The 26,922-nt window shown below is 39.3% G+C and overlaps 1 protein-coding gene across 4 annotated transcripts in view; it reads left to right on the forward strand.

Moving 5' to 3' along the window:
- The window catches only part of OPA1 (OPA1 mitochondrial dynamin like GTPase), a 48,478-nt gene extending 37,801 nt beyond the window's left edge, over nucleotides 1–10,677 (forward strand). For all 4 annotated transcript variants that reach the window (XM_053986131.1, XM_053986133.1, XM_053986132.1 and 1 more), the window contains 2 exons: nucleotides 8,135–8,212; nucleotides 8,731–10,677. In XM_053986131.1, the coding sequence (XP_053842106.1) occupies nucleotides 8,135–8,199 (65 nt within the window). In that variant the 3' untranslated portion in view covers nucleotides 8,200–8,212; nucleotides 8,731–10,677. The remainder of the gene's footprint in view (nucleotides 1–8,134; nucleotides 8,213–8,730) is intronic.
- Nucleotides 10,678–26,922: the final 16,245 nt, after the last annotated feature.

The following is a 26,922-nucleotide window of genomic DNA, read 5'->3' on the forward strand; positions in this document are numbered from 1 at the left end:
TCTGAATGATGCAAGGATCAAAACATCTAATTGGATGCTATTTTCTCTTTAGTACTGGTTCCTTGTGAGGGTACTTATTAATCAAAATTTAAGTGCTTATCATAGAGAGATTTACTTATCATGGAAAGATTTAGTATTGGTATAAATTACAGGCTTGTAAATGGACCAATATATGCTTTTGTTCTAAAGTAGTATGGAGCTCTGGAATGTAACATTCCCATTTCCAAAAGCTGGAGAGGTCAGTGTCATGTATGTTGCACATTGTCAATTGTAGTAGACTCCATTTTGCCCATAGGAATGATAGCAAAGAAAAAATAATAGAACCATTTGGATATGGTGACTTAAATTTCTGACTATTAAACATTATTGTTGTGATCTAAAAAGTCATCTAATCACCATTTCATGTTCTGTCATATTCTAGAAACACTTTAACTTAAATAGTCCTGATGGCATATTACTTCATTATTGAACTGAGTATGCTTTCTTTTGGGTGGAGAAATGCCCAAAAATGTATCAGTTATCTTCTGTGTTAAAGTCTATACAGTTTTATAGCCTTAAGGTTACAGTAGCCTTTATGTAAGTAGTTTATCTTTATCACTGTATATATTCTTTCTGCATAAGGAAAAGTTTATATTTGTTACATCAGTGGATGAATTGTTAGGTAGTATTTCTGATTTGCCTCTATGCTTTTCACTATTTGCACACAAAATAATGAGCATCACCACATTCTGATTCATTCTAGTTTAACAGTTTTGATTTGGAAGTTCAATCTTCCTGTATCTGTAAGTCTGATACAAAGTATGAGATAGTTTTATAAGGTTGCCTTGTCATTCTGCTACTGTGTTCTTTCCAGCTGCCCAGTAAGGAACACAGCTAAGTTCTGTTGAAAGACTGAGTTATTAGAGCAGTTTTAATTAAAACATCTGAGATGGAGACAGAGGACTGAAAGATGCCCAAGTCCTACCTTGATATTGCAGACCTTGTGACTCTCATAAACTTGCAACTTAATACAGGGTAATGATCACTGGTACATTAGGCTAACCTCAATGATAGTGTAGAAATAGTTTGAGACCTCACATCACAGTTTAGTAATATTGTTTCCTTATGTATACAAGCAGGATTTCCATGAGTATGAATAGCTCATGGAAATGTCTGTTGTATAAAGTCAGTAGTCTACATAATTGTCAGTTTTGCTTTAGCCCCATAGCTTGGTTCTGAAATGCTCTGTCAGAGACAGGATTTCATGCTTACCAGCCTGAGGAGCCCCAGGGATTGCTCCAAGAAGCTCAGCCAGCTTCTGTTCTATTCCACCAAAGAGGGGGCAAACAAGTGGCCAAAACTGTTTTGTTAAACTGAGAGCTCTCACCAGTGAATCTGGAACAGCTATAGATCAAGACATGGATTAGTAACCTACTATTGCAATAGCACAATACACAGTTCCATTTCTGGGGCTGAAGATTATTGTTAGTAATGCTAAAATACTGTTGTAGTGCTCAGTAGCTTGCAAAAATAGCTGAAGTGTTTTCAGACAGGCTGCTTCTGCTGCTGCCTGGTTATCTTTAGTGTGAAATAAAGGTAATACTGTTTCATACAGGCAGCTGACAGCTTTGCTCAGGTGTGCTATGAAGGGATTAATAATTCATATGATAGTAATACTTTCAACAAAGTAACTTCAGTGATGGCGGCTGTAACTTGGGGGTTTTTTCTGTCTAAGATTTTTTTTTCTTGATTTCATTATGTTTCTACATCAGGCTAAATATACAATTTGGAGGTCAGCTGTCCCTGTTTAAGAGGTGGATTTGCCTACAACAGGGAAAACAAAACTGTATCTTTGTAGGAAACAGGCTCCTTGACGTTTTCTCCTGTTATGGCCATGAAAAATGAGATCAAACTGGATGCAAATTCAAATGTCCTGATAGATTGCAACACATATAAAAAACATAGCATTAAAGGACAGCCACTACAATGTAGCATCAGTGGCATCTTCATTCAGGCTAACTACTGGTAACTAATGACCATGCCAGCTACATTCTGCAAGCTTGCATTTTAAAGGCTGTATATTCTTAATGATTTGTGGATTTACTATATGAACTATTATAAATTCCATTTAAACTTTTCAGGATTCTGCAGTGCTTTTATTACACTAATGAGCTAATTGTTTAAGAATCATTCACATGATTCATCCTCCTGCTTAGCCTCTTTTTGAAAAAAAACTTTTAGCTGCTGTAACTCTCTTGACAAACAGTATTTATAGTGGTTTGACAGCAGGATGAAGAACAGCGTTTGTCTTTGTAACAGCTTAAAGAAAAGACCTTTCCAGCACCCAGCCATGCAGTTACAATCTTGACCTCTTTCTTTTGCTGGGAACATACATACAGCATACAAGCAGCACCTCCCATGTGTTTTCTTGACCCTTTGACTGTCCATTCACTTCCCATCTGTTTTGCAGCCTTAAAGGAATAGAGGGGGCCCTCTACTTATAAATCTGTCTTTGCGGCTGACAAATGATGTTCTGTCTCTTTAAGGGCAGCCTGGGTGGTTTTGCCTTTTTTTTCCTTCTCCCCCCCTTAAAAGTTTAGCTTTCCTCTCAGTCTTATCCAGAGGAAAATATGGTATGTGAACAAGAGGAAACTGGCAAAAAATGTGATAGGTAGTTTCAAAGGATTTTCTAAAATTCAGCAGGACATGACCTTGCAGTGATCAGGGAATTCTGGCAGTGTTTGCATGAAGCATGAGTAAGCGTGTTGCTGCAGGTAACTGTGGCTGGGAAGTCTTCCTTCTGAGGCATTATTTGGAGTGCCTGGGAGTATGCTATCTCATACCATTTTAACAAGAACTAAAGCTTTCGCATGGCCCTTAGAAAATCAAGGAATGTGGCACAAAAGGCTGAACTCCAAAGAGATGATTCCCCAACCCCCCTGCTTTCTCCACCTGACTGTTCATAGGGGTTTATACAACTATGGAGTTTGTGTCTTAGATAGCCCTAAGGTGAAAATCAGCTTTCAATAGAAAACTTTGGATTGACATCTCTAGTTTTAATGGTGTGTTTCTGGGCATTGTGATGAATTCTGACTGACAGGGCTTTCCTTTTTACTAGAGGAAAGATGATGCATTCACAGCAGTAAATTCCGAATTTCTGCCTCTGTGGTTAACTAACCATAACATAGAAGTAGCGCAGCAAGAAGTGAGAATGTTTATAGGCAAGGAAGGGATTAAGAAAGGAAGGAAGATTGAAAAAAAAAAAAAAAAAAAAAAAAAAGGGCAGGGGAGAACTCAAGTCTAAACACAATCCAGAGCAAAAGGAGCAACAACCATGAGCTTTCAAATATCAAAGCCATGTAAACATGAGTTGGAGATAGAAGTCACTTTAATATAGAATAGGAGGATTTATAATAAGATATTAACACATTTTTTGTGGTCATTTCATACTGTAGATTTCATCAAAGTACAAAATAAAGATGGATTTGTGTCCAGAAAGATTTCAGAATTTGTTTTGTTGCTGCAATTGAAATTTGATATCATATGTGCACATTTGTAATTGGGAGGGGAAAGCTTTTTGATTTGCCCAAAGTACTCGTGTTCTCTGGCACTGACAGACATGAACATCTTTTAAATTCTGTGCTAAAATTACTGGTTTGTTACAGGTAAATATGTATTTGAATGTCCCAAAATAAATTTATCTTGAGAACCATCAGCAAGACAGGTTTTGTGGACAGATGCCAGATCTCTTAGTAATAAGCCAATTAACACAGCTGGAAAATACAAGAAAACCTTTTCTTGCCTCTAGGAGTATGTTTGAAATAAATCAGTAATATACTTTGCTTTTGTAATTTGTGTTTATTATTTGGGATTATTTGGCCTTATGTCAGGAGATTTGCTTGATAACTTGCTTCAGCTGTTTCATTTTTTCACTGTTTATTGCTAGCTAGCTACACTTGGGTATCTCAGGCAGCAATCAGAAAGCAAACCTTCCTTGTAAGACTGAATATTTCAGGGGGATTCCCTTCTGGCCAGGTTATGATAGCAGGAAAAGCAAACTCTCTCTGTGCCTGCATCTTTCTGTGTTCACAGTGTATTCCAAATCCTCATTACAGTTCAATTAGTCTGGTTTTGAGCCTTTTAGATTTGGGATCACAGGATTAATGAAAAGAAAATGAGAGGGTAGCAATATCATTTCATATGGAGATAAGGAGAGACTGAGCATGAATGAGGATCTCATGACATCTGAATAAAGAATTTCCTCATTCTGTCAGTAAAGTTTTATGGGATATGGAGGGAGGATTATGGGAATATTCATGACCAGATCAAGAGGCATAATGAGTTGATGTATGAACCAGCTTATCTTTTAGGTAAACATGGGGTAAATGGGAAATAGAAAAACCATTCATCGCTTCTAGGCCTGTGAATTTTACTGTTCTAAGATGGAAACAAGGGTTTAGTTACAGTTATTCTTCATTGATTTAATTTGATTTTTGATCAGTGTTTAACAGGTGCTGGAAGAATTGCTTATTTGTAACTTCAGGTCTGCATTAGAGCTAGCAAAGAGCACATTGTCTTTCTAGAATCCAGTGCAAGCAATATGTGTATTAAAACTTACATGGTAATAAGTGTATTAATAAGTGTAGCACTTTAATAAAAGTCCCTTTTGTGACATGGGAGCATTGTATGAAAGAGCTTGGGTAGTTCAACCAGTTACAGAAGTAATTTGCTAGCAAGCTGAGTGCTTTTAATCTGTGGTTTACTTATCCTTGGAAAAACACAGTATCACAAGACATAGAGCAACAGGTCACTTTTAGTCTACCCCTAAATTTACTTCTACAGTAAGTATTCTTACCTGAAACCCAGATGCTTTTCTGTGTTTGGCATGCTGATAAACTTCCCTCAAAACAGTGATTGTAATTTACAAGTATAAACTACTGATAGCTTGATTTAAGTGTCAGTCATAATCCTACAAATGTGGGTACAGAGCTTGTGCATTTCATTTTCCCTAAAGCTGGGTAACATCTGATTCTTGAATTGTGAGAATAAATAGTTGTTCCACGTACAAAGTCACGTGGTGCTGATGAAACTGTGTAGACAGTTACCCCAGAACTGCAGGCCCTGCACTTGCACTCCTCTATTAGAATTCTATCCAAGCAGTTATATTTACTGGTTTATTAAGATGAGTGTTGTGTAAATGCATAACTCTGCCCTCAGCCTATTTCAAAAGTGAACCAATTCAGCAGGCTGCTTCTCTGAGCTACAGAATGGACTTGCAGGAGAGTGTTACAGGTTGCCTGGGATCTGCTGCTGCAAAAGGCTTTACCATGGCTAAAAATACAGGGCATAGTGTGAATAATTGCAGCTATTTGGCACTCATTGTAGCTGTTCTTTTTTAAGAATAGCCAGCATATTATTTCAAAGTATTAAATTACCTCAAGACCTCATAATTATTACAGTTAAGTAATCATTTCAATTCAGTCCAAGTATAAAAACTAATAAAGTACTCATAGTATGCAGTCAATTTTAGTATATGTGTTCTCTGAGTAAACACAGCTGATTCAGTATATTCTGGTAGAATACATATTTGCTATCCTGTTATTTTAATATGCCTTAATCGGAAAATTAGAATAGATTTGTTGGCACAAACCTTTTTTTAAGGGTGAAATAATAATTACAGGTTTTTGCTGATGCTATTAATTTTCAGAGCTGGAATATTTCATTAGCAAGAGGTTGAGAAAGGAAAATACTTGCATTTAATACTGCTAAATCTGCCTGCTTTCACTGGGTCTAATGGCTTGATCAATACAAAGAACACACTTGGGAAAACATGTTGCAATTGGGGAAAAAAGTGCCACAGAAAACCACAACATAAAGAGCTCTTCTGAGTGGTGAGAGCTCATTCCCAGTTATCACGGGCAACTGCTGTTCATTTTGGAGAGCAGCATCCAGGATTAATAATTTCTAAACCCAGAATCATTTTAGATTATTTTGGGTTGGAAGAGACAATAAAGATCATCTGTTCCAACTTCCCTGCCACGGTCAGGGGCACCTTTCAGGCTGATCAAAGCACCATGCAGCATGGTGTGGTCAAAAAATGTTATTTCTGTCCAAAGTAGTAGAACATTATTTCAAGGCCTGATTTTGTAAACATTCATAGAGCAACAGTATTAAGAGCTGAGCTAAGTAGTTGCCTAAATTAATGCCATAGAAATAATATTTTCTATACACTAGAGGTTTACATACAGGCATGCAGTGTATATTCTTTTTTTCATTTAAAAAGATAGTAGTGAAAACACTTTGAATGTGCTCAGTAAGGAGAAGTGATCATTGGACTACTTTTTTTTCATTGATGGCTTTCAAAGATTCTGCTGAACTGAATCAGATTTTTTTTTTAACCTGGTAAAAATCAGCTATTGCTGTTTCTTAATTTCTAAAGTACAGCTTTTGCCCTCACACTGACTCTAATCTTCATTTAATATCAAAGTACCTTAAAAGAAAAAAAAAATCAGCTGAAATTCAGTAAGCTTCTTTGGTGTTTTCTCTAGGACTTGAGTGTGATTCAGCTTCACTGTACTTCTGTTTGTAGATAAGCACCACTGGGGAGGGCACGCTGAAGTGTTGAAAGTGTCAGTGCCTTACCCTTCATCACCTAAGAGTTGCAAGAGAGAGAAGCTTGAGTTTCTTCACAGTCATGCAGGCTATTTTCCATACCTTATTTCAAATGCTCACTAAAATTCTCTACTTCTGTTAGAGCAGGACTGCTGAGTTGTTATTATTATTACTATTACTCTGAAATGGATTTTATGTTTATGTTTGGATTTTATGTTTTATGTTAATGTTTTGTTTGTGGGGTTGTCATTTTGTTAGATCAAACTTTCAGTTCCCGTACCTACATTAGTGTTCCCTTTGGAGGTAATTTTTTTCCACTTATATATCCCATTTAAAGCTGATTGTTTTTCTTTTTGTTTTGCTGTTACTTCAGCTCAGTAAAGTTGATAACATATGGTATTGATAAAGAGAAGAAAACATAAAAGATTTTTTTAAGAAGCTCAAACCCTGTATATCAGACAAGGGAACATATGGCTTTAATCCAATAGTATTTTTAACTTGGAAAAAAATATTTGTCTGTGTTTATGCTCATCTAACTTATTTTTGTCTGTCCTATTGCTTTCCCCCATTCCTTCATATTCCTGAAGTGTGTGTTTTTTCATGCCTATAATCACACACAGAAGGAGCTTCAAATGAGGATGTGGTGAGAGAGAAGCAGGAAATCTCACAGGCTTTGGATTCCAACTGCGTTCTAAATCTTGCTTCATAAGCAATTTAATAAATCAAATAGGTTATATGATGACAAGTGTCGTACGGAATTGAGAAAAGAGTGGGAAAATGCCTAGACCCCTGGATTTTTTGCAATCTATTTTGCCTTTTCATTCTAACTATTTGTAGTTGTGGTCAAGTCTTGTTTTGATAGGAAAGTAAACTCCCAGATTTAGTTTTTATATAAAATGATATTCTGCCCACATCCATCTGGTTACTACTGAAATGCAAGAAAATAAAATGCGAGTTTTAAACATTCTTAACATCATGTGTGCCCTTTGGAGGAGGTGTCTTGAATACTGACGTGTGGTTTCCTGAAATTCTCTTGGGTGAAAGGGCATGAGCTTTCAACTTTATTTAGAATGATTAGTGGTGTTTGTTACACTTGCTGTGGAGAATGAGGACATTTGGTTAAAGAAGAAAGGGGCTAGCGGGCATTATTTAAAACCTAACAGCTCCCTGCATGTCACAAGTGTACAGTAGTTCTGCTGTGCATGATCTGATGGAAAATTCAGGTTTTTGAACTACATTTTGAGTATTGGATTCCTTCGGGAAATTTTTTGGATTATTAAATTAGCAGGATAATAATAAAATATATTTGTAGGAGTTCTTCGAACAGGACCTTTTTTCTGATGCAGAAAAATGTTGTAAACCTCGGCAGTTGAGAAACAAAATTCTTAGGGTAATATTGATGACAACATTAATTTTTGTTTGTGTTTGCATGGTTTTGTTCATGGCTTTGTGTGGGTTGGTTTGTTTTTTTTTCTTTTGGTACCTGTCCTCAGGTACTTAATAGTAATATGAATTTGAACAGGGGTCTTTTTATTTCCACCAGAAAAAGTTCGGGAAATCCAGGAGAAGCTTGAAGCCTTCATAGAAGCCCTTCATCAAGAAAAGTAGATTGTTCAAGCAGGTAATCATGTTTTGATCATAAAGAGATTGCTACAATTATCTCATTGCTCTATATAAAATTATCCATCTCATTTAAATGCATGTTTTCATACAGACTTTGTGAAAATTCCTGTTTGTTTTATTCCATTCTCTGGCTGCTGCTTCTTGCTTCTAATCTGCAGAACTATACTTGCTGCTTTTACACTACAAGCAGACATGAAACTTAGTAAAAATACAATTACTGACCAGTTATATAAGTACTTTGAATCACTGTAGGCTATTTGATTACTCTCAGTTCAAGATTTTTATTTGTTTTACGAGAAGAAAGCATAACTAGCTGGAATCAAAATTAATGGAACACTTTTCTATGGAAGCATTTTGGTTCTTTTGTTTTTCTTAAATACACTGTATATTGTTAGCAAAAATACTTGCATGCAGGTAATTTCCAAATCTCATTTCTATTAATTCTCAAATCTGTAAGATGAAGTGCTGTCATGCATTTGTACATATTTTAAAATAATTGTCATTCTGTTTCAACAGCAACTTTACACAAGAATGCAGCCTTCTCCAGGATACCTTGCACAAAGACTGAATTGAAATGGCTTTTGTGTCCCATTCTCTTTCCTATCTTTTGGGGAGCATCCTAAAATGTTGAAGGAGAAAAAAAATAATGTCTCATGGGATTGAGAAGTTCAGTTAAGATCCACCTGCTCGTTTAATTGTTGAAGCTACATGCACAGAAGAATCTGATTTGTATATTAATGAGATAACCTGGGAGCTTGCTGAAGTTGTACATTTAAGGGGCTTTTTTCCTGAAAGGAGAAAAAAGCTTGTTATTTTTAGTATGTGTCTTGTATGGTAGAGCTGGATCAGATTCATAAAATGATTTTATCTGTTGTCATCTTCTTGCCTGCAGATGATGCTGGGAGTTTGACATAACATTTTAGTATTTGTATGTACATTAAAATGCCCTTCTGAGTAATGCTATTTGTATCTGTTATGCTCTGTGTTGAAGCATTTGCTGATCACTGTGGTACAGATTTAAAAGCATTGTATTGACATCCTGAGAGGAAGTGGTGGATTTTGTTAAACTCCTAAACTATTGAGAGATGTCAGCCAAGCAATTCTTGTAGTTCTTTCACCTGAAAGCACAGACTGCTATTCAGTGACACCTTAAAAGGTTTAGGCTCAGGAAATAATGTCAGCAGCTGGTCCTTTTACCTGTTCTTTCCTGATATATGTGGTTACTCTTGAATGTCAGCCGATTACATTTCATTTCTGGGATTGCACAGACTCGGATTTCCTTGTTAACTCCTCCCTTCACCATAGGTACAGAGAAACCTGATGGAATAGATGTGAAATGTAAAAAGAATATACAATTCCAACTTTTCCAACTTCCTAACAAAAAAAAAAAAAAGGAAAAATTTCATTAATTTAATTTTTACTAATAGCTACTGTAAGACTAAAATAATTTCTATAAGAATGTTATGCACAAGGTCCTTCCACACCCACTTGATGTCTATCATTCAGTAAAATTAGTAAGACACTGAAAACTGCCTTTCTGTTTTGCCATAGAAATGTTACTTCTGACAAATTTAAGCATGATAAAAGCTCTCTATCATAGGTGCCTGGTGGTTAATCACCACCACATTTCTCTGCCCACACTTTGCCACAAATGGTCTGGATACACTTCTGAATACTTGTGTGGAAGAAGGTGTTCGGCCTGAAACAGTTTGTGTTGCAGTTGTCTGATTATGTACATTGAAAAACTGACCTGGATTTATTTTCCCTTTTGAAAAGGCAGTTGATTTTGATGTGTAGAAATGAAAAGAGAGGAATCTGAATGTTTTCCAACAGATACTGTTTTGGTTTGCTCTGAGAGGAAACAATACAAAGTTTGGAAAGATGTTCCCCAAATGTTTGGACATAAAATATTCAGCTATGTGGACAAAAAGCTAATATAGAGCTTAAAATTATGTTGAAAGGTTAAATATTTCAAGGTGATCTAACTGAATGTTTGGAGATTTTCTGTTTAAAATTAATTCCTGAAAATGAGCGTTTGAGAACCGAAAAATGAAAAAATGGCTTTTGTCATGACCATCCTCTGAAGATAACTTCAGAAATGTAAGTTTGCACAATTTTGAAGGCAGACACCTTTGTGTATAGCAAGTGAAATAAGTCTGTACTTTGTAAAAAAACCAAACCAAACAAAGAAACAAGCAAAAACTTTTGCATTTACCTAGAGATCACTGTTTGAAACTTCTGTGTAATGTAAATGGTGCAAAATATCGCATCCAGTGGCCCAACGTTCATTTCTTTTAGTGTGATGTTCCTATAGGTTTAGTTCCAACTTCTCTGTGCTGCTCATCCAAGACTTAGCATGATGTATTCCATGGAAACTAGGTATTTATTGAATAAAAATGTAACTGAAGGAATAATAAAATGTGGGTTTTGAACACGGTGCTATTGCACCTAACTAAGAAGTCAGTTCTACCTTCTTTTTCTCGTTTGTTAAGTTGTGAACAAGTGTACATTAATGATATCAGTATATGTTAATGATATCAAAATGTCTGATTCAGAAGAGCTGGGTCAGCACCTGGTCATCGGTGACTGTACCAACTGTTATCTTTATTATATAAATTAATGTACCATTTATGTAATACATTTAGACAAATATCTTAAGCATCATGAGAAGGATTTGTTGAATATTACAAGAGTTTTGAGACAGAAAACACAATTATTTGAACTGCCTAAAATTCATGTGGTACTGAAGAGTATGTTATTCCAAACTGGTTTGCAGAAGTTCACGGTATTTTTCTGTATTTCGTAGGCTACCTTCAGATTCTGGATACAGCCATTTATTGTAAGGAGCAATGACTAGTCTGAAATTTCTGTATCTTTTTACGTTTAGGGAGGAGAATCACCAAATGTAAACACTGTTGTTCCACAAATGGATATTTCATTTCCAAAGCATGTTCATTACTATTGTGTAGATATGCTAAGTTATTTCTACTTTTTATAAAATCAACCGTTTATGAGCCAAGGTTTAAATACTAATGGCCAAGAGGTATTCTGACACTTTTTCATAAAAAATATATAAATGATGTCTTTTCAAATTTCAGGAATTACTCTTTCTTAGTGGTTACTAGTAAACTCATCCTAAGTTATCAGACTGTGAGACAAATTAAAATTTTGGAAATGTTTAGAAGTGTAAAAACCAAACACAGAGGCTGAATACATCAATGAAGTTCTTGGTTATTTCACACACACTGGTGTGCTCTTTCACCATCAAAGCCACATGAATCTGGTTCTTTGCCGAGTATATTTTTGAACATAAGCTGAGTTATGATGTAGTTCCAAGGCTAAAGTTTTAGAGAATTTTCATGTATCTTAATGTAGCTTAGTAATTCTTAACAATTGTATTTTAAAAGATGACAGTTGTATTTAAAAAGATGCAAGAGATTTCATCATTTGAACTATCAAAATACGGGGATCTCTAAAACTGACCCAGGGCCCTTTGAGTCAGCTAGAGCTCTTTGTTTTCAGTGGGATTTGGTACTGGAGAGGTCTCTGGGATCTTCTTGTGTCAGGGAAGATACTGCCATATGAACTGTCTGTGTAAATACCTCTGTGTTCTTGCGGAGTTGCAGCGTGAGATGTTTTTTGACTGTTTGGAATGTGTTTCTGGGTCCTGAGGTGGTTTAGGGAAATCTTCCAGCAATGCTTCCTTGCACAAATGGGATGTACAGTGGTAAAGTTTACTCAGATTCTGGGAATGCCCTCACAAGAACTTAATGGCTATCTGAAAAAGCTTACCATCTTCATGAATTACCATATCCAAGGAACCTTTTTCTTTTTAAACGTCAGTTTAAAGTTCTTGGATCCTATTCTATTTTTTAATTAGTCCAGTAATCCATCTTCCCTTGCAGTAATTTTCATAGACCATGATAAATCACTTGCTAGTTTTTTATTCAGCAAGAGAAATTAAATGCATTATAAAACTCTTGCAAGATAGGTAACTCCTACAGCTGTAGTTTCACAAGTGCTATGAGTTCTAGATGGCTGTTATCACAGAGCTTTCACAACATATGGCTGTTGCCAGGAATTTTTTAGTATAAAGTACTGTATAGAAAGGATGGGAAGAAGCTGAAATGGTACAGAGATTGTAATGGTTGTTTATACTGTGGTGCTGGAATGGAAAACCCATGCATATTTCTGTTTATACAAATCTTGCTTGCATCTGCCATCACCTCAGTGCTTCAGCACATCAGAAGGTGAAATTATCCAGGTTGTTCTGTAAGAAGTGCTGAAAGTCAGAGACATTATTTTTGTTTTGACTAGTAATGACTGAGGAAGTAGTTCTGAAAGTACTGGTGAAACAGTCCTACAGCCAACCTCACAAATTGTTCTAGAAACATTTCTGAAATTAACTGAAGTTTCTTGGTATTAGCTTTAGGTGCTGTTCCAGTGCCAATTCCAGAAATATTTCTAGTCCTATCTGCTGAAAATCAGTTCATTGCAGATATCTGCAAGTGCTTATGTGTTTGTGTTGCAGAACACTGATAGAAGATTATTTACTGCTCTTGGAAGTCTGTAGGCTCCAAGAGGACTTCCAGAGCAGTGGTGGTTTCCCAATATGACCTTAATACAGCTTTCTAAACTATCCTTGGTAGTGACAACCAGCAAAATGAGCTTTGCTCAGGTTTTTCACCCAAAGAACAACAACAAAGTTTTTGAAGGTCAGTCAGTGTGCTGCAATAACAGCCTTATACCGTTGCTAGTATAGGGGAAGATGTGAAGTCTGAATTAAAAGGGTCTTTTATAATAAGTTTTAGAATAGAAGCTTGTGTGTTACATCCTCAATAACATTTTAGAGACCTTTTCAGGAAAGACCTGACTAAGTGAGCATTACTGAACAGAACTGACAGCTGCCACATCCTTAGAACTGCAAAGGACAAGCATGTTTGTGCTCCATTACTACCAACCTTACAGTTTGGAAGCTCTACCTTGGACTGAATCTGCACATTCATGTTTCAGAAAGGATCATCTCTTCCAGACTGCTGGAAAACAGTAAATTGCACAACAAAAGCCTCTTTAGATCTAGATATTATTTCACTACAGAAATCATAACTGAAAACTATTTTCACTTCTGTTTCAAGCAACTGTCCTCTTTGCCAGCCTCATGAAATAAGTATTAAGGTAATAGTGTGCCCCCTATATTTAGGAACATTGGAAGCTGTATTTGCCTCATGTTCACAAGCCAATTGCCTGTAGCTTTTGATGTTTAGAGATGGAACATTCATTGCAGCCTTCTTTACAATTAGTCTGTTCTGGTTCATGTGAAAATCAACATCCTTTTTTGTGTTGCTGCCTGACAGGATGCTACAATACTATTAGCATTTGCAAAGGGTTTGCTCCATCTAATAGTGCAACCCCCAGATCACAGGCTGCTCAGTTTGTGTTTCTCTATTATGTGAAAGACACAAAGAAGCTGAAGGCTGGCAAAGGCCTGTCAAATCTTGTAATGTAGCAAGCGACCCCAGAGCTTCATTCCGCTTTATATCATTCCTTGTTCCCCATCCCACCCCTTTCCTTGAATGGGCTCTGAGGTAGGTAAATGAATTCAGTGGTATGGTAGGCGGATGATTCCTTTCTGACCTTGTTCCTGTACCATTTGTTTCCAGGCTTGTTGGAGGGAAAAGGACATATCTCAACCTTTTGTTTCAAATAATTTTCTCGCAGGTTGGGGAGTTAATGCAGACCTTGTCTGAACTCACCCGAGCGGAAAGTGCTCTGGGTACAAGTCTTGACACGCTTGGTCCCTTGGAATTGCCAGATTAAAGGAGAAGGCAGTGAATTGGAATTCTTTCACATTTGGCATTGCTTAAACACCTGGACACCTTTTTTTTTCCCCCAGTATGCACGTGTTTATATCCTCTGTCGTGCCTTGGAACATCTGTCTTAAGAGCAGTCAAGAAGCAAACAAAGAATGACCTTTGAACAGCCCAGTGTTATGTGTTTTAGTTGGGCAGGAGGTGAGGCTGAGGCAAAAGCTGAGTACAGCACACACCAGTGGCTTTCAAAGGAGTATTTCGGACTGATGTCTGAAATTGGCACAGTACTTCTTGAAGAGCGTCAGGTTTGTTTTAGGGATTGATCTTGGATCATGTCTTTGACAGTAAGGAAGGCAAAGCCTTCCTGCATGCCAGAACTGAATCTTGGGAGCAATGAGACTTTTTACACCAGAGTTGTCTGAGCTCTGCATCCTTGAAGATACTTCTGTAGAAAGAAGACCAGAGGAATGTGACTAGTAGCAAAAAATGAGGTGGGAATACCACTACAGCTGTCCTGCAGAGTCATACATTTGCCCTCTGCACTGTCAGTGCCATGAGGTTTGGAGGACTGTTCCTACCTCCTGAGTAATGGTCTCAAAAGGTCTCAAAGGTCTCAAACAGAGTACAAATTATAGAATCATAGTCTTTCCTGAGTTGGAAGAGACCCACAAGGATCACTGAAGTACAATTTCTGGCCCTGCAAAAACACTGCTCTGTCCAAGTCTTCATTGTACACAGTAAGTTTGCTATGCCTGAAGTGTCCAGTTCAAGTGTCCATCTGCCCAGCCCAGCACAAAGCTGGTGAGAGGCCTGTTTATCATTTGAGCCCATCACTTTGTCGTGCAGGTATCCTTTACTAAAGGCTCCACAAACCAAAACAGACATTGAGACAAATCTGTAAGAACATCAGGCCTCAGAATTGATACAAAAGACACAGGCATAAAGGGCATGAATGAGGATGGTCATACCCCATGTTTTCTTAAAAAATGTAGATACTCATGATTTTCTGTTGGTAGACTGTAGCTTGAAAGTGCAAGCATAAGGGATGTTACCTATAACAGCAATGCCTATGCATATTAACATATTTTCTGCATACAGTTATAGACTGATAATAATGACATGTTACGGAGTAAGTAGTATTAAGTTTGAAAAGCAAACTTCCACATCCTGCACAAATTTGTGGTATCCCCAAACCAAACTCTGCTCATGCTTCATTTGTGATTCTTCTGTGCTATGTTTGTATATCTCAGGGGGATGATGAGTTCATCTAACAGTTGTAATCTCAATCCCACCTAAACTGAAAGTTATTTGCATGTGCAAACTATTTTGTAATTTAGGACTAATTATGGACTAATTTTTTTATCCAAATGGATAAAAGCTTTGCTGCCCCACTTCCTGGATTCCTTGCTAAAACACTTCATGCTTTCACAAGATTCCAGTATTGCAGATCTATAGCTTTCTATAGGCCTTTCTTACTATCTCACAAGCAAGACCAGCAGGAATATTATCTGTATAAGGCCCTTCAAGAATACATACAAATAACTGAATTTTTTAAAATCTTCCAAGAAAAACCAGGAAGACAATGTTATCCCTTTTGTTCTTATTGTAACTCTGCTCTCACCAATGGTCAGAAGATTAGTTTTTATCTGGAAACTCTAATCAATTAGATCTTTTTGCAAGAAAGCATTTTTAAGCTATTAAATGTTTCTTTTATTACTCAAGACTCGTTACCACTGGAAACTACTGCTATAACGACTAAGAGCTTCTCTTTTAAAAGGTCCTTTTTTCCCTCCTGTCAGTTTATGCAAAGTCCCATCAGCTGGAGGAAATAACACATCCCTTGTCAGAAAAAGAAAATAATTTTCCACTGCCTAGTGTCTGAAAATTGGAATTCCATAAAGCTTATGGAAGTACAGTTAGCCATAGGTTATCTGGTGAGGTTCATTTCTGGACTCTGCTTGGGTGGATGTTTTTGCACACCCTGCTTGCTTTCCCTGCCAGCACAACTTCCTTCCTTGTCCTTCTCTGCCCTATGGGCATGAAAATTATGTCCTCACCAGGTGACATTTGCTGGCCTGTGAGGTGCTGAACGTCAGATCAGATGCTTGCAATAATCTGTCTTGAAAATATACAGTAAAATTTCTCTACTACTGCTCATGTCCCTTTTCAGTTTTATTTTTGCTGTCTTGGCTTTAGCTACAGGCGTGTATCACATTTTATAAATATACCTGTATCCCAACATTTATATTACATATGCATAATTATGCAAGAAAAAAACATGCTGACTGCCTCAGAAATCGTGACTTGCTGACTGATCTCTGCCTAGCCCAAACCAGAATTTAACTAATCCAGTCTGAAAGACAAATGCCACTAGTAGATGAGTAACAGAGAAGAAACATTGGAGAGTGGTTCATGGCAAGAGGCTGTTTTCATGTGGAAACAAGGGAATATTATAGTACTTGCTGAAGCTTAGAGCAGCTCCCAGATCCTCACTGAAATCAAGCTCTGTGATGAAAAGGCCTGTAGCCTGTTGGGCCAAGAGATGGGGATTATGAGAATATTCATGACTCCTGAGAATCAGCAGGTGAGACCTAATGCACACTATTGCCCCTCACCCCTTTCCCCAGCTCATCCTTTTGGTAAACAGTACATAAAGGCTGAGTTCCCAGAGTGACTGAACTCAGTTCCTGATCCTTTTTTTTTCTTCTCTTTTTTTCACCTCCATTCTTTATAAAAAAAGATTGCAGTGGTTTTACCACTTGTCCCAAGCAGAAGCATGGAATCTCCTTTTCATTTCTAAAAAGCAACTGTGTGGCCAAACCAGAAGTCTTGTGATATTACTTAAGAAAGCAGAATGGTATCTTAGCATCCAAGGCCTCTTTTAAAACTTAGTGAAAAGCCTTTCTGAGAGCTTGGATAAGCTGGAGAAGAATCTCTGTGACATATGTGCATTGTGTTAGAAAAGCATGGGTTGGAGCCAACTGTGGGCCTCTGCCTTTAATATACTGGGTATTTGTCATGCTTGTTTTGGTGTGCTTGCTAGTCAGTAAACACCCTGTGTGTAGAGTCCATGCAGTTGGAAGAAGCTGCAGTATGTCATTGATGCAGGACACTGTTCCAGGCCAGTGAGTGGCAGGGGATGCTCTGTGAAAGGAAGATTCCTTGGGCAAGATGGGCAAAAGTATTTTGCCAGCTTTTCTCCAATGCAGCACAAGGGCATATTCTATAGCCGATCACATCAATCAAAGTTTTGTAAAATTGTCTCACTGTGATGTAGGTGAAGAGGGATTCTCACAAATGCCGATCCTGTCCTGATTCTGACAGCTTTTACCTGCAGGCATGAAGTTGCATGTTCAGCCTGGTGGGGTAGGGATGATTGTCAGGTCTTTAGCTGAAGTCTAAGTGTTGTCATCCCTTTGAAGCCTGAAACAGTGCCTGCGGTAAACAGAGGAGACCATGCTAGATCTTTGCTCTTAAGTGTTGTTGCTTGCTTTTTCTCTGCAGGAATGTGTCAGCCCATTCTGCTGGATTGTGACTCTCTTGTACATGGACTGCAGCTATAGATCAGTGATTTGGCAGTGGGAGGTGTTGCAGTGAATGCAAGCACAGAACATTTAGACTGCTGTCAGCCTCAGGCCTGTGCCACTTTTCCAGGACTGGGTGAAACCGGAGTACTAATCCTCCCTATATGTGCCCTGATATATGACAAGGGCAGGCACTTTTCCTGGCCCATCAGCCTTCCCAGCAGAGATAGGTAGTCAGCTCAAGCCTTTCTGGCTGTGCTGAGGCAGGTGATTGCAGAATTATGGTTTGGTAAAAATGTGTCCTCATGCCAACATTTGCTGTAGCCTAATGCTTGCAGGACATCTGTCCATGAAGCCAGAGTGATTATTCTGCATTAAGGCAAAGGTAACATCTTTTTTTAAGGTTTTTAACATTTCCAGGAAGGATGGTTACATCATTTTAAATCCCTCTTGGAATTTCAGTCTGCAGGAGCTGTAGTCCCTGGCTCTGACAAAACTGTTGTTACAAAGTTGCTTTCAAAGTGTCTCAGCATAAGGCTGTTTGTTTGTTGTATCCCTGTGACAGCATCCAAACAATACTTCAACAGTTCTTTCTGTTAACCTGAATGTAACTAATAGCACTTAATTCTATGGCTGGAATTTGGTCCCCAACAACTGAAACTGAACTGCTATCTGCTCAATATAGTTTTTCTAGTAACTGATGCATCTAGGTCAACAAACTGACAGGCATTGCTCATTTTACTGCTTGGCAAATATTGAACTAAAGTCTTCAGCACTGTAACACTGTTGACAATTGCAGGATAAAAGCATTGTCCTCCTTTGTTACCATGAAGTGCATCTTCACGTCTGATTCTGGCATAACACACTTGGTAAACAACAAGGGATGTTGTGCTCTGGGGTCCCAAGTGTTTGCTCTGACAATATAAACTTACTGCCTGCTCTCTAAAACCAAACATCTATCTCTGCCATGGTTACTTCGAACTGATATTGAAACAATCCACTCTCTTCCTGAAAACACTGGAGGGTGACGGCATGGCTGCTGTTGAAGTAGCTCCTTTCTCTTTTTGAAAGCTATCTGTACAACTCTCCTTTATTATGTTGCAGGTCTACATTGAGGAGCCCAGACTAGACTTCAAGGGTCTGAAAAATAATTCTAGACAGGAAAAAAAATCACTCTGGATTAGTACAGTTAAGACTAATTCCACTGGAAAGGAAATGCTATGTTGCAAGTCCACTGTCAAATCTTTCTTTTCCAGGAGAGCATGTTAGGAGATACAAAAGAGTAATGAGCCAAAATGCAGCTGAAAAAATTCTGTCACAAACATCCTGTTACCTGAGCTGAGCACTGCTCCTTGCCTCTTCCTTCTCCTTTCCAAAATTAAACCTCCTCATGACTACTGTGAAGGTCCAGGGTCATTTGTGTCCCAGCACCCATAGCATCAATCCAAGGCCTCTCCCTTCTGCTTTGCCAGCATCTCAGGTTCACTCCTGTGCTGCTGTGAGTGACCCCTGTGGATCAGACTGGAGCGATTCAGCTGTGTGTGATCCAGTGGGACGTGCCCCATAACAACGGTGTCATTCACAATGGTTTTCTTCCCTGCTACCTTTGGACTTTTTTCACTACAGCTTTGTTATTTGTGTCATATTTAGGTCAAGGGTGAACATTAAAACAGATCTGCCCTTCCTTTGCTTCACATCTTCACTTTTACCTAGTTTGTTTTGCATGTAAAGTGCATGGAATCTTTATTTAGATCAGCTTGCAAGCTACACTAGTAACCTATATCACACCCAATCTGTTTGAAAAGTGTGTAGCTGCACACCTGTAGTTACAATATTACACATGAAACATTAGCCCAAACAGTGACTGAAGGTGAATCTGCAAGAAGGAGCATTTACAGCCATTTGGATCCTGCTGCTCTAGACTGGTCCCACCAGCATGGAAGATTGGTCCCCTCCACAGAAGTATTAAAAAATTAATCCACAGCTTTTTGTATCCTTGATGGAGACACAGATAGCGACAGCATATGCTGTTTGTTGCTGTTGGACTAGTGTTGCTTCCTTTTCCTTTCTGCCTCAGAAAAAAACAACAGCTTTGCCTTTGAGATTAATGCAGTCACATGCTAAAAAGAAATGTAAGGCCCTAGAAAAAAGAAAGAGGCCAGCATGGATTTCAATATCAAGTGCTGAGACAGGACAAGCCCTGTGACCATTTTGCATTTCAGACTCATCTTGGGTCACTAAGAGCTGAAGGGAATGAGAGATGGGACTGTGATTGTGTTCCCAGCAAAAAGGGAGAGACAAAGCTGCACGCTTCAGGAAAATGCCATCGTAATTCTTCCCATATTAGTTCGGAGGTTCGTTGATCATGAGGCTGGAAGCTTTTGTGGCTGATGTCAAGTGACTGCTTTTGGGTATGATTCACCCATTGTCTATAAGGCTCCTTTAACCAAAAAGCAGCTGGTGAAGCCTCTATTTCCCTTAAACAAAACTGTCTTGAACTTTCAGGGGAGAACAAGGCCTTCACTGTGCTGCCTGGACTGAAATCCCAGCCAGGAGGGAGAAGTCAGACCTGTTTCTTGCTTTTGCAAAAGCAAGTACTTTTTTTCCCCCAGCAATAGCTGTGAAGTAGACAAAGAAAGCAGCCATCAGCCCTATGAGAGAGATGAGCCTGACCATCCCATAAAGCTGCAGTATTTTGGTGTCACCTGAGAGTGTGGATGGCAGAAGTGGCTGCTGTTCTGGCTGAGCCAGCCAAAGCTTCATACAGCAGAAACTGATTTCCCAGCTGCTACCCAGTTCTGGTGTCTGGGTTTTTCACAGGTTTAAAGCTCATTTTTATACAATACACTCAGCTCATGTGATTTTTTCCTTTTAGATGGCATTCATCTATATGCACTCTATGCTAGGAATGAGGCAACTAACTTGCAGAGCCTGGCTTCCCTTCTGAAGGAAGCAGCTCACAGAAAGGCTCAGCCAGAGCTTGTGGGCTGTTTGGGTGAAGGAAGCAGAGGAGGAAAGGTACTTCAGTAAAGACAGCACTGAGTTCATGTGGGAAGGGGAATGGCAGCCTTCAGATGAATCAGTTGGGTTCTGTGTGAGGCAGCATCTTCCAGCTTCCCTCCCAGCAGGAGCTCATCAGGCCAAATACAGCTGGCAGCAGCTCTCCACCCTGCTGAGACTGTGGAGTTGGACTTATGACATGGTAACAAACTCCCATTCCTCTACAGATGGACAGCTGGTTCTGTATTAAACAAAGGCAAGAACATTTTATATTGCCATTTAAAGTACTTGTCTGTTTATTTCACAGGTTTGGTTGTGCCTGCCTTGAAAACTGCATATACGTGTTTGACAGCCTGGGAGTTCCCTATGGACTGGTGTCAGTTCATTAACTCTGCTCCTTCAGAAACTGCTGTCTTCAAATGCATTCTTCAAAATTATCCAAAACAGTGTCTTAACCCCAAAAAGGCATTTTTTTAGTTAAGAAGATATTTGAAAACTAGACTTCTGATAAATCTGAAGTCCAGTTCCTAAGTAAAGAAGCTCCAGAGATTCTCAGCCTTTTTACTCTTCTATTCAACAGCAACAAAGAAATCAACTGTAACCAATCAACCAGCAGAAGAAATTTGATTGTGAACACTTACATGTTGGTAATGGTTCTTTCAGCCACTGATAATCAGAATTTGTAATGGAAAAGACCCAAGCAGTCTTTAAGTAGCCTCCATCAACTCCACCTCAGAAAAAGTGGAAATGTGCATTAAGCCATATTCAGAGTGAATATGAAGCATTGAGCTTCAAACTTTTGGCTGCACTGATTTTTACCTGCAGAGTTGATTTTAGGATGAAAATAATCCCTGAATACGACCTTTTATCTCTCAAAATGGCCATTCATGTATGGTAGGAGAGTTTTCCCAGAATTTGTCAGGTTCACTGGGCCTGATAATTTTAGAATAAGTGCTAATGTGAAAATTGCATTCTGGTTTAAGGAAATACTCACTTGAACAAAGGCTTCACTGTGACCTGAACTGAGTATTTCCTGGAGTTTACTAACACCTCATCCTAAACATTATCAGAAACACTACTCAAACTCAGCAAACTACAACTCCATTCCAACATTTAGGGAGAAAGAGGTTAGCAAGGAGCAGAGGAGCTGCCTTGGGCAGACAAACCTGCAGAGAGAAGAGAATGGGCAGGGTATGCCACACTGCACACTCACATAGGGCTATTCCAGGCTCAACAAAGCCCTGGAAGAAACTATTGTGTTTTAATTGTGCAAACCCACGTGGCTGATGAGAAGTACAACAGTGGCTTTTTTGCTTGTTAGAATTCTGAAACTAGTGCTTTGCTACGGCCTTTTTTCCCTGGAAATTCCTCATGGTTGAAATATGCTGTGCCTGAAATCCCCTGTTTCTAAGTCCTTCTGGAAATAGCTTTCCTGTATGTAAGGCTTAATTGTAGTCAAGAGACAAAAGGATTGCCGTGAAATCACGTCAGGTTAGATGACAGAGCACTGATAGGTTGTGCAAAGTCTGAGTCAAAACCTTTCAAGAGAACTATGGCATAAATTCCCAAGAGCTCATGTATATCCCTTTGTTTTCAGGAATTTTGCCAGTATTCCAGTTTTCAGGTCCCACAGAATGCCATTCCTGTTAGTTATGTTTTGCTCAGGCATTGCTGTGACAGTGATATGAACTTTGCTTGCAATTACTCTAATGAGGAACAAGGGCAGAATTACCTCAGCAAAGATTGTCCCAGCCAAACACCCCCATGCAAAATTGAGGGCTTTAGGCGATAATGAAGACAACAGGGTTAAGGAGTGAGAGGTACAACACCTCAGGTAAACATTTTTAAGATAACACCATTTCATTTATAATAAGCTGCAAACAGACCTGTTAGGTCCAAGATACAGAAGTAAGGTGAGTTTGCTTGGTTAAAAGGAGATTCTGAGGTATAATGGACACCAATGATCATCTGGTCTCCTTCTGTCAACATTAGTTGTTTGATATTACTTGGGTGGGGGGTCCACTGACTTAAATGAAGTTTTTCCTGCTATTTGTTTCCACTTACACTGGAAATAAAAGGAGTTCAGCAATCCTTGACATGAAATATTTGAGCCAGACCCACCGTTTGTGCTTTTTCTTGCTTGATTTTTTGTTTTTACAAGGCAATTTTCCAGTGTAAGGTAAATATCTCATAAAGAAAAGTATTTCTACATCAGAGATTTTTTTCCTTATTTTCCTATAACAGATCATCTTGGGGAATTTGGAGATGTCAGGGAGTGAATAAAAATCCATTACCTGCTTATAAGCAGTTTGTTAGAAGTGTTTGTATTCCTACTCCTCGGTAGTTCTAGGTGGTAGAAATGGGTCAGAATGGATCACTGTGACCATCTGCACCAAACTTCTGCTGGACTAAGGGAGACTTATAATAAAGAAGCATCGAGGGCTAATGTAACAACCCTCTGTGATGGATCTTGTCACCAGATAAGTTTGCTAAGCTTATTACAGTCATTGGTAAACAGCACCACCTTATTTTGTCTAAGCTTATGCTGTAGTTTCAAGCACTGAGGTTTCATTCTGCCTTTTATCTGATGCATTAAGAGTTGTCTTGAATTGGATGTGTTATCACAGAGTGTTAATTATGACTGGATGCTGAACTTGGAGGTTATTTATTCTGTTCCCTACCAGCCTAAGCAAAGGTATTGAACGTGGGTTTCCAAGCACATTCTCCCAGCTTCAACCAGATTTTTTCAGTGCTCAGAGTGTTCTGCAGAGATTGGTACCCTGCTTTGCTGATGGAAACTAAGAGTGGCTGAATGAGCCAAACATGCAAAACCAGCTCAGCAATCCTGGCTGCTGCTCCTCCACTATCTGACCCCAGGCCCAAGGTCCTGGTCTGGAACTGGATCATGGTTTTATGTCTGTGTGGCCCTAGCTGGCTGGTTGCCATCCCTTGTGGGATAGGCCTTGCAGTGAGCATTCCCAAAGGTTGATGAGGTCTTCAGTGCAGTCAAAAAATCCTTTCTTGGAGCTAATAATTCCTCAAAGTCCCACCCTGGTCATCTGGGGGTGACTGGCAGTTCTGCCCCTTTCATCTTTCACTTTTTTAATCCAACTTGCGGGGTCTGGCAGAACTTTAGATCACTTTGCTTTTCATTTGGCATTAGCCCACTTGAAGTAGGAAAGTTTATGCCTGGAAACAGTTGGTCGAGATCTGAAAGTAGAAAATATTAATTCCAGGCATGGAGAGCTTTTAAAAGAGCAGGAATTTCATGGAAATAAAACAGTCTAGTCTATTAAGTTCCTCTCATGGACTTTTATGAGGACAATTATTAATATTGTTGAAAATTATACTCATGAAACGTGTTAATGGGAATTGTGCTGGCTGCTGCCAGAAGAAACTGCAACCTTTACAGCTCATTTGGAGACAGAAATATTCGGCAAAGTAGCCTACAGGGTGCAAAGGTTCGCGTGGTGCCGGCTTAGACTAACTTAACATACGCCCTCTGTAGCCCTGGTATTGTCCAAAACCTAATGCCCATAATAAAAGAGAGGAAAATTGGACCCCAAGTGGCAAGGATTGTAAGCCCTTGGAATTCTCCTAATCAGAGATATTCAGCTATTTTTAGTTCATAATGTTTAGTCAAATAGCAACAATGATTTTTCTTCTTTTTTTCAACTCAGCTGCACGGTGTGTTGGAGGGGGTCTCGATGGCCTGTGACCTTGCCTTTATCTGTCAGTCTGTCACCACTGGTCTTCAAAGTGCAGCTTAAAGGATCTGAGGCTTCTGTGTGGCCTTGATGTGATCTGCTTTCCTGGTAAAGTTTTTCATTAGCGGGTGCTTTTTTAAGCTGGTTGGAACTTGCTTTGCTTGCTCTGTGGGACGTTACTGGCTTGGGGGCTCTCCTGACCCCCACAACCAGGTTTAATAACCCTGCATGGCCTGTATTTGCAAGCATTGTGTGTATGGTGGATGCTGCTTCTGCACAGTGGATGCTGCTTCCTGCCTCATTGATCAGGCTTATTCTTTTCTCCTCCTGCCTCTGAAATCTCCATCAAAGACTCTCAAAAGAAGAAATATTTTTTTAAGTACAGTTGGTTAGATACAGTGACTGAGCAACAAACCCATCCATCTGCACAGTGCTTACCCACCTGCTAAGGGTACTGCCCTTCCATCCAGCCCAGATCCTTTCTGCTGCTGTGTCAGCCATGCATTTCTTTTCCTCTGAATGTTAGGGAGAGAAGGTACCTAACAAAAGAGCAGTCCTGCTGCATCAGACCACTGGGTAGTCCAGTTTCCTGTCTCCAACTTTAGCCAGCAGCACATGCCTAGGGTAGAGTGAAAAAGAGGACAAGCGTGCATGATACTCGTGGTTAGGAGCCTTTTGAGCCAGAGCTGTTTATGTATTCAATATAACTTAACAAAGGACAAAAAGTATTCTGGGGACATGTGGCTCACTTGCATGATCCCTGCATTTGGGTGGCTTTTTGTGGACACCTGGATGCAATTACTGATGATGCTAAAAGACCTGTCTCGGTCACCAAAGGAAAATTATTTATACATCCATGGCTGGAGCAAAGGTGTTGGGTGTCCCTGTGCAAAATGAGTGGAAGAGCTGAGTATGAAGAAACTTTGCCATGGCTGTGGCTGGCTCTGAGTGACACTGACCTGTCACTGCCATGGCAGGGGGGCCTGACTTGTTCCTCTCAGAGGAACAGTGTGTTCTTGCAAAGATTCTTTCTCACGGCAGCACAGCCAGTCCTGTGTTTTGCCCATCAATAAACAGGTGGGACAGCAGCATTGATCAGCTGGTGCCCTTGCTCAGCAGGTTCTGCAGACATTTGACTTCTGTTTCATGGCTTAGACTAATTTGGTCTCAGCCAAGTGGGAACCCATGGACACTTCTGGAGAAGCCCAGACTGGTTACTGGGCACTGGTGTGGGGAGATGCAGCCTCTGCCTGTGAAGGCTGGGCCCCCTTTATTGCAGAGCTGGCCATCGACATGCAGCAGCTCTTTTCACCCAGTTCCAGCAGAAGGGTCTGACAAACACTAAATCCAAGAGATGGGAAGAAGGATTCCTCCAAAATGTTTGGTTTACTTTAGTGCAGTCTATAAGGGGCAGGCCAGAGCAATTACCAGCATGCACAAGATGCCTGCTATGTTGCTTGGAGTGTTTTTCTTTACTACGTGTCAATGCAAACCTAGAGCCATTTTTCAGAGTTTGCCAATGGCTATAATTGAAAAGGCATGAATTGCCCTCAAGAGATTCCCCACTGCTCTGCATTATTATCTGCTGGATGGCAGCTCTATAGGCCATGTATCATTTTTTTCAAATAACCAGTTAATTACTAAATAAAACAACCTAGCTTTCAAGCTGATTAGCCTAGATTAATGACCAGCAGCATGTTTCACTCTCCTCAACAATTTATCATGGAAAAGAACTATGTCTTTAATGATTTAGGTACCTGGTCTATTGAGGCTTGCTCCAATCTGTACAGCCTCCAATTTGATTTAATTGCTCTTCTTAGTTTGTGACCTGGAAAAAACCAAGTGACAGCTCCCATTAGTGAAGCCCAGCTTGTAACTTGCTTACAGTGTTACAAAGGCTCACTGGGTGTCTTTCTCTGCTGACTTCATTAAGAAGATATATAGAGGTCAAGTGTCACTTTGGCACAGAACAAGTACTATGCCGTTTATCAGCTGAAACAGGTTGAATCAACCTGTGTATTTTATTAAAGTTTATATTCATTCTCTTTCCCCTCTTACTGTTTTTAAAAGATGTTTTTAGAAGCTCCTTGTTTTGTTTAAGCTAAGATTGAATTTACAGACTGGCCTTAAAGGCATTAATTGCAGTTCATTTATTGTTACTTTGGCATGGAAACTTTGGCATTGCACTCCTCTACAGTTATTCAAGAAAAGATCTTTTGTTATAAGGGCTTATTCAGGGCCCTTGAGTTTGCTTCCTAATTAATATTAGACTTCCTCGCAGTTGTGCTCTGGAGTACAAATGCTCACTTCCCAAGGATGTTGCTGCAAAGGCACATTGAATGTGTTCTTTAAGTGCATCCTGAATTACTGACTTATTATTGGGCAAATCTCCGAAGTCTTCACTTAGCCAAAACTCTCACTTAAGACAATGGCCCATGGGAGTTGTCTCGTCATTAACTGAGCTCCAGCAGTTGTCTGGCACTCAGTGAACTGAGTCATGGTCACTGCCCCTGAGAGTTTACCATCTACACTAGAGACAAAGACTCAACAAGGCTGAGAAGATAATGAGGCAGCATGAGCTGGAGCTGGGCTCCCAGACCTGGCATTGCACTTTGGACTCAAGGCATTTGTGAAGGGCAGAGGAGCCACTGCTAACACCACTGGTCA

The sequence above is a fragment of the Vidua macroura genome, chromosome 10 (genome assembly GCF_024509145.1).
Source record: "Vidua macroura isolate BioBank_ID:100142 chromosome 10, ASM2450914v1, whole genome shotgun sequence".
Classification (NCBI taxonomy): Eukaryota; Metazoa; Chordata; class Aves; order Passeriformes; family Viduidae; genus Vidua; species Vidua macroura.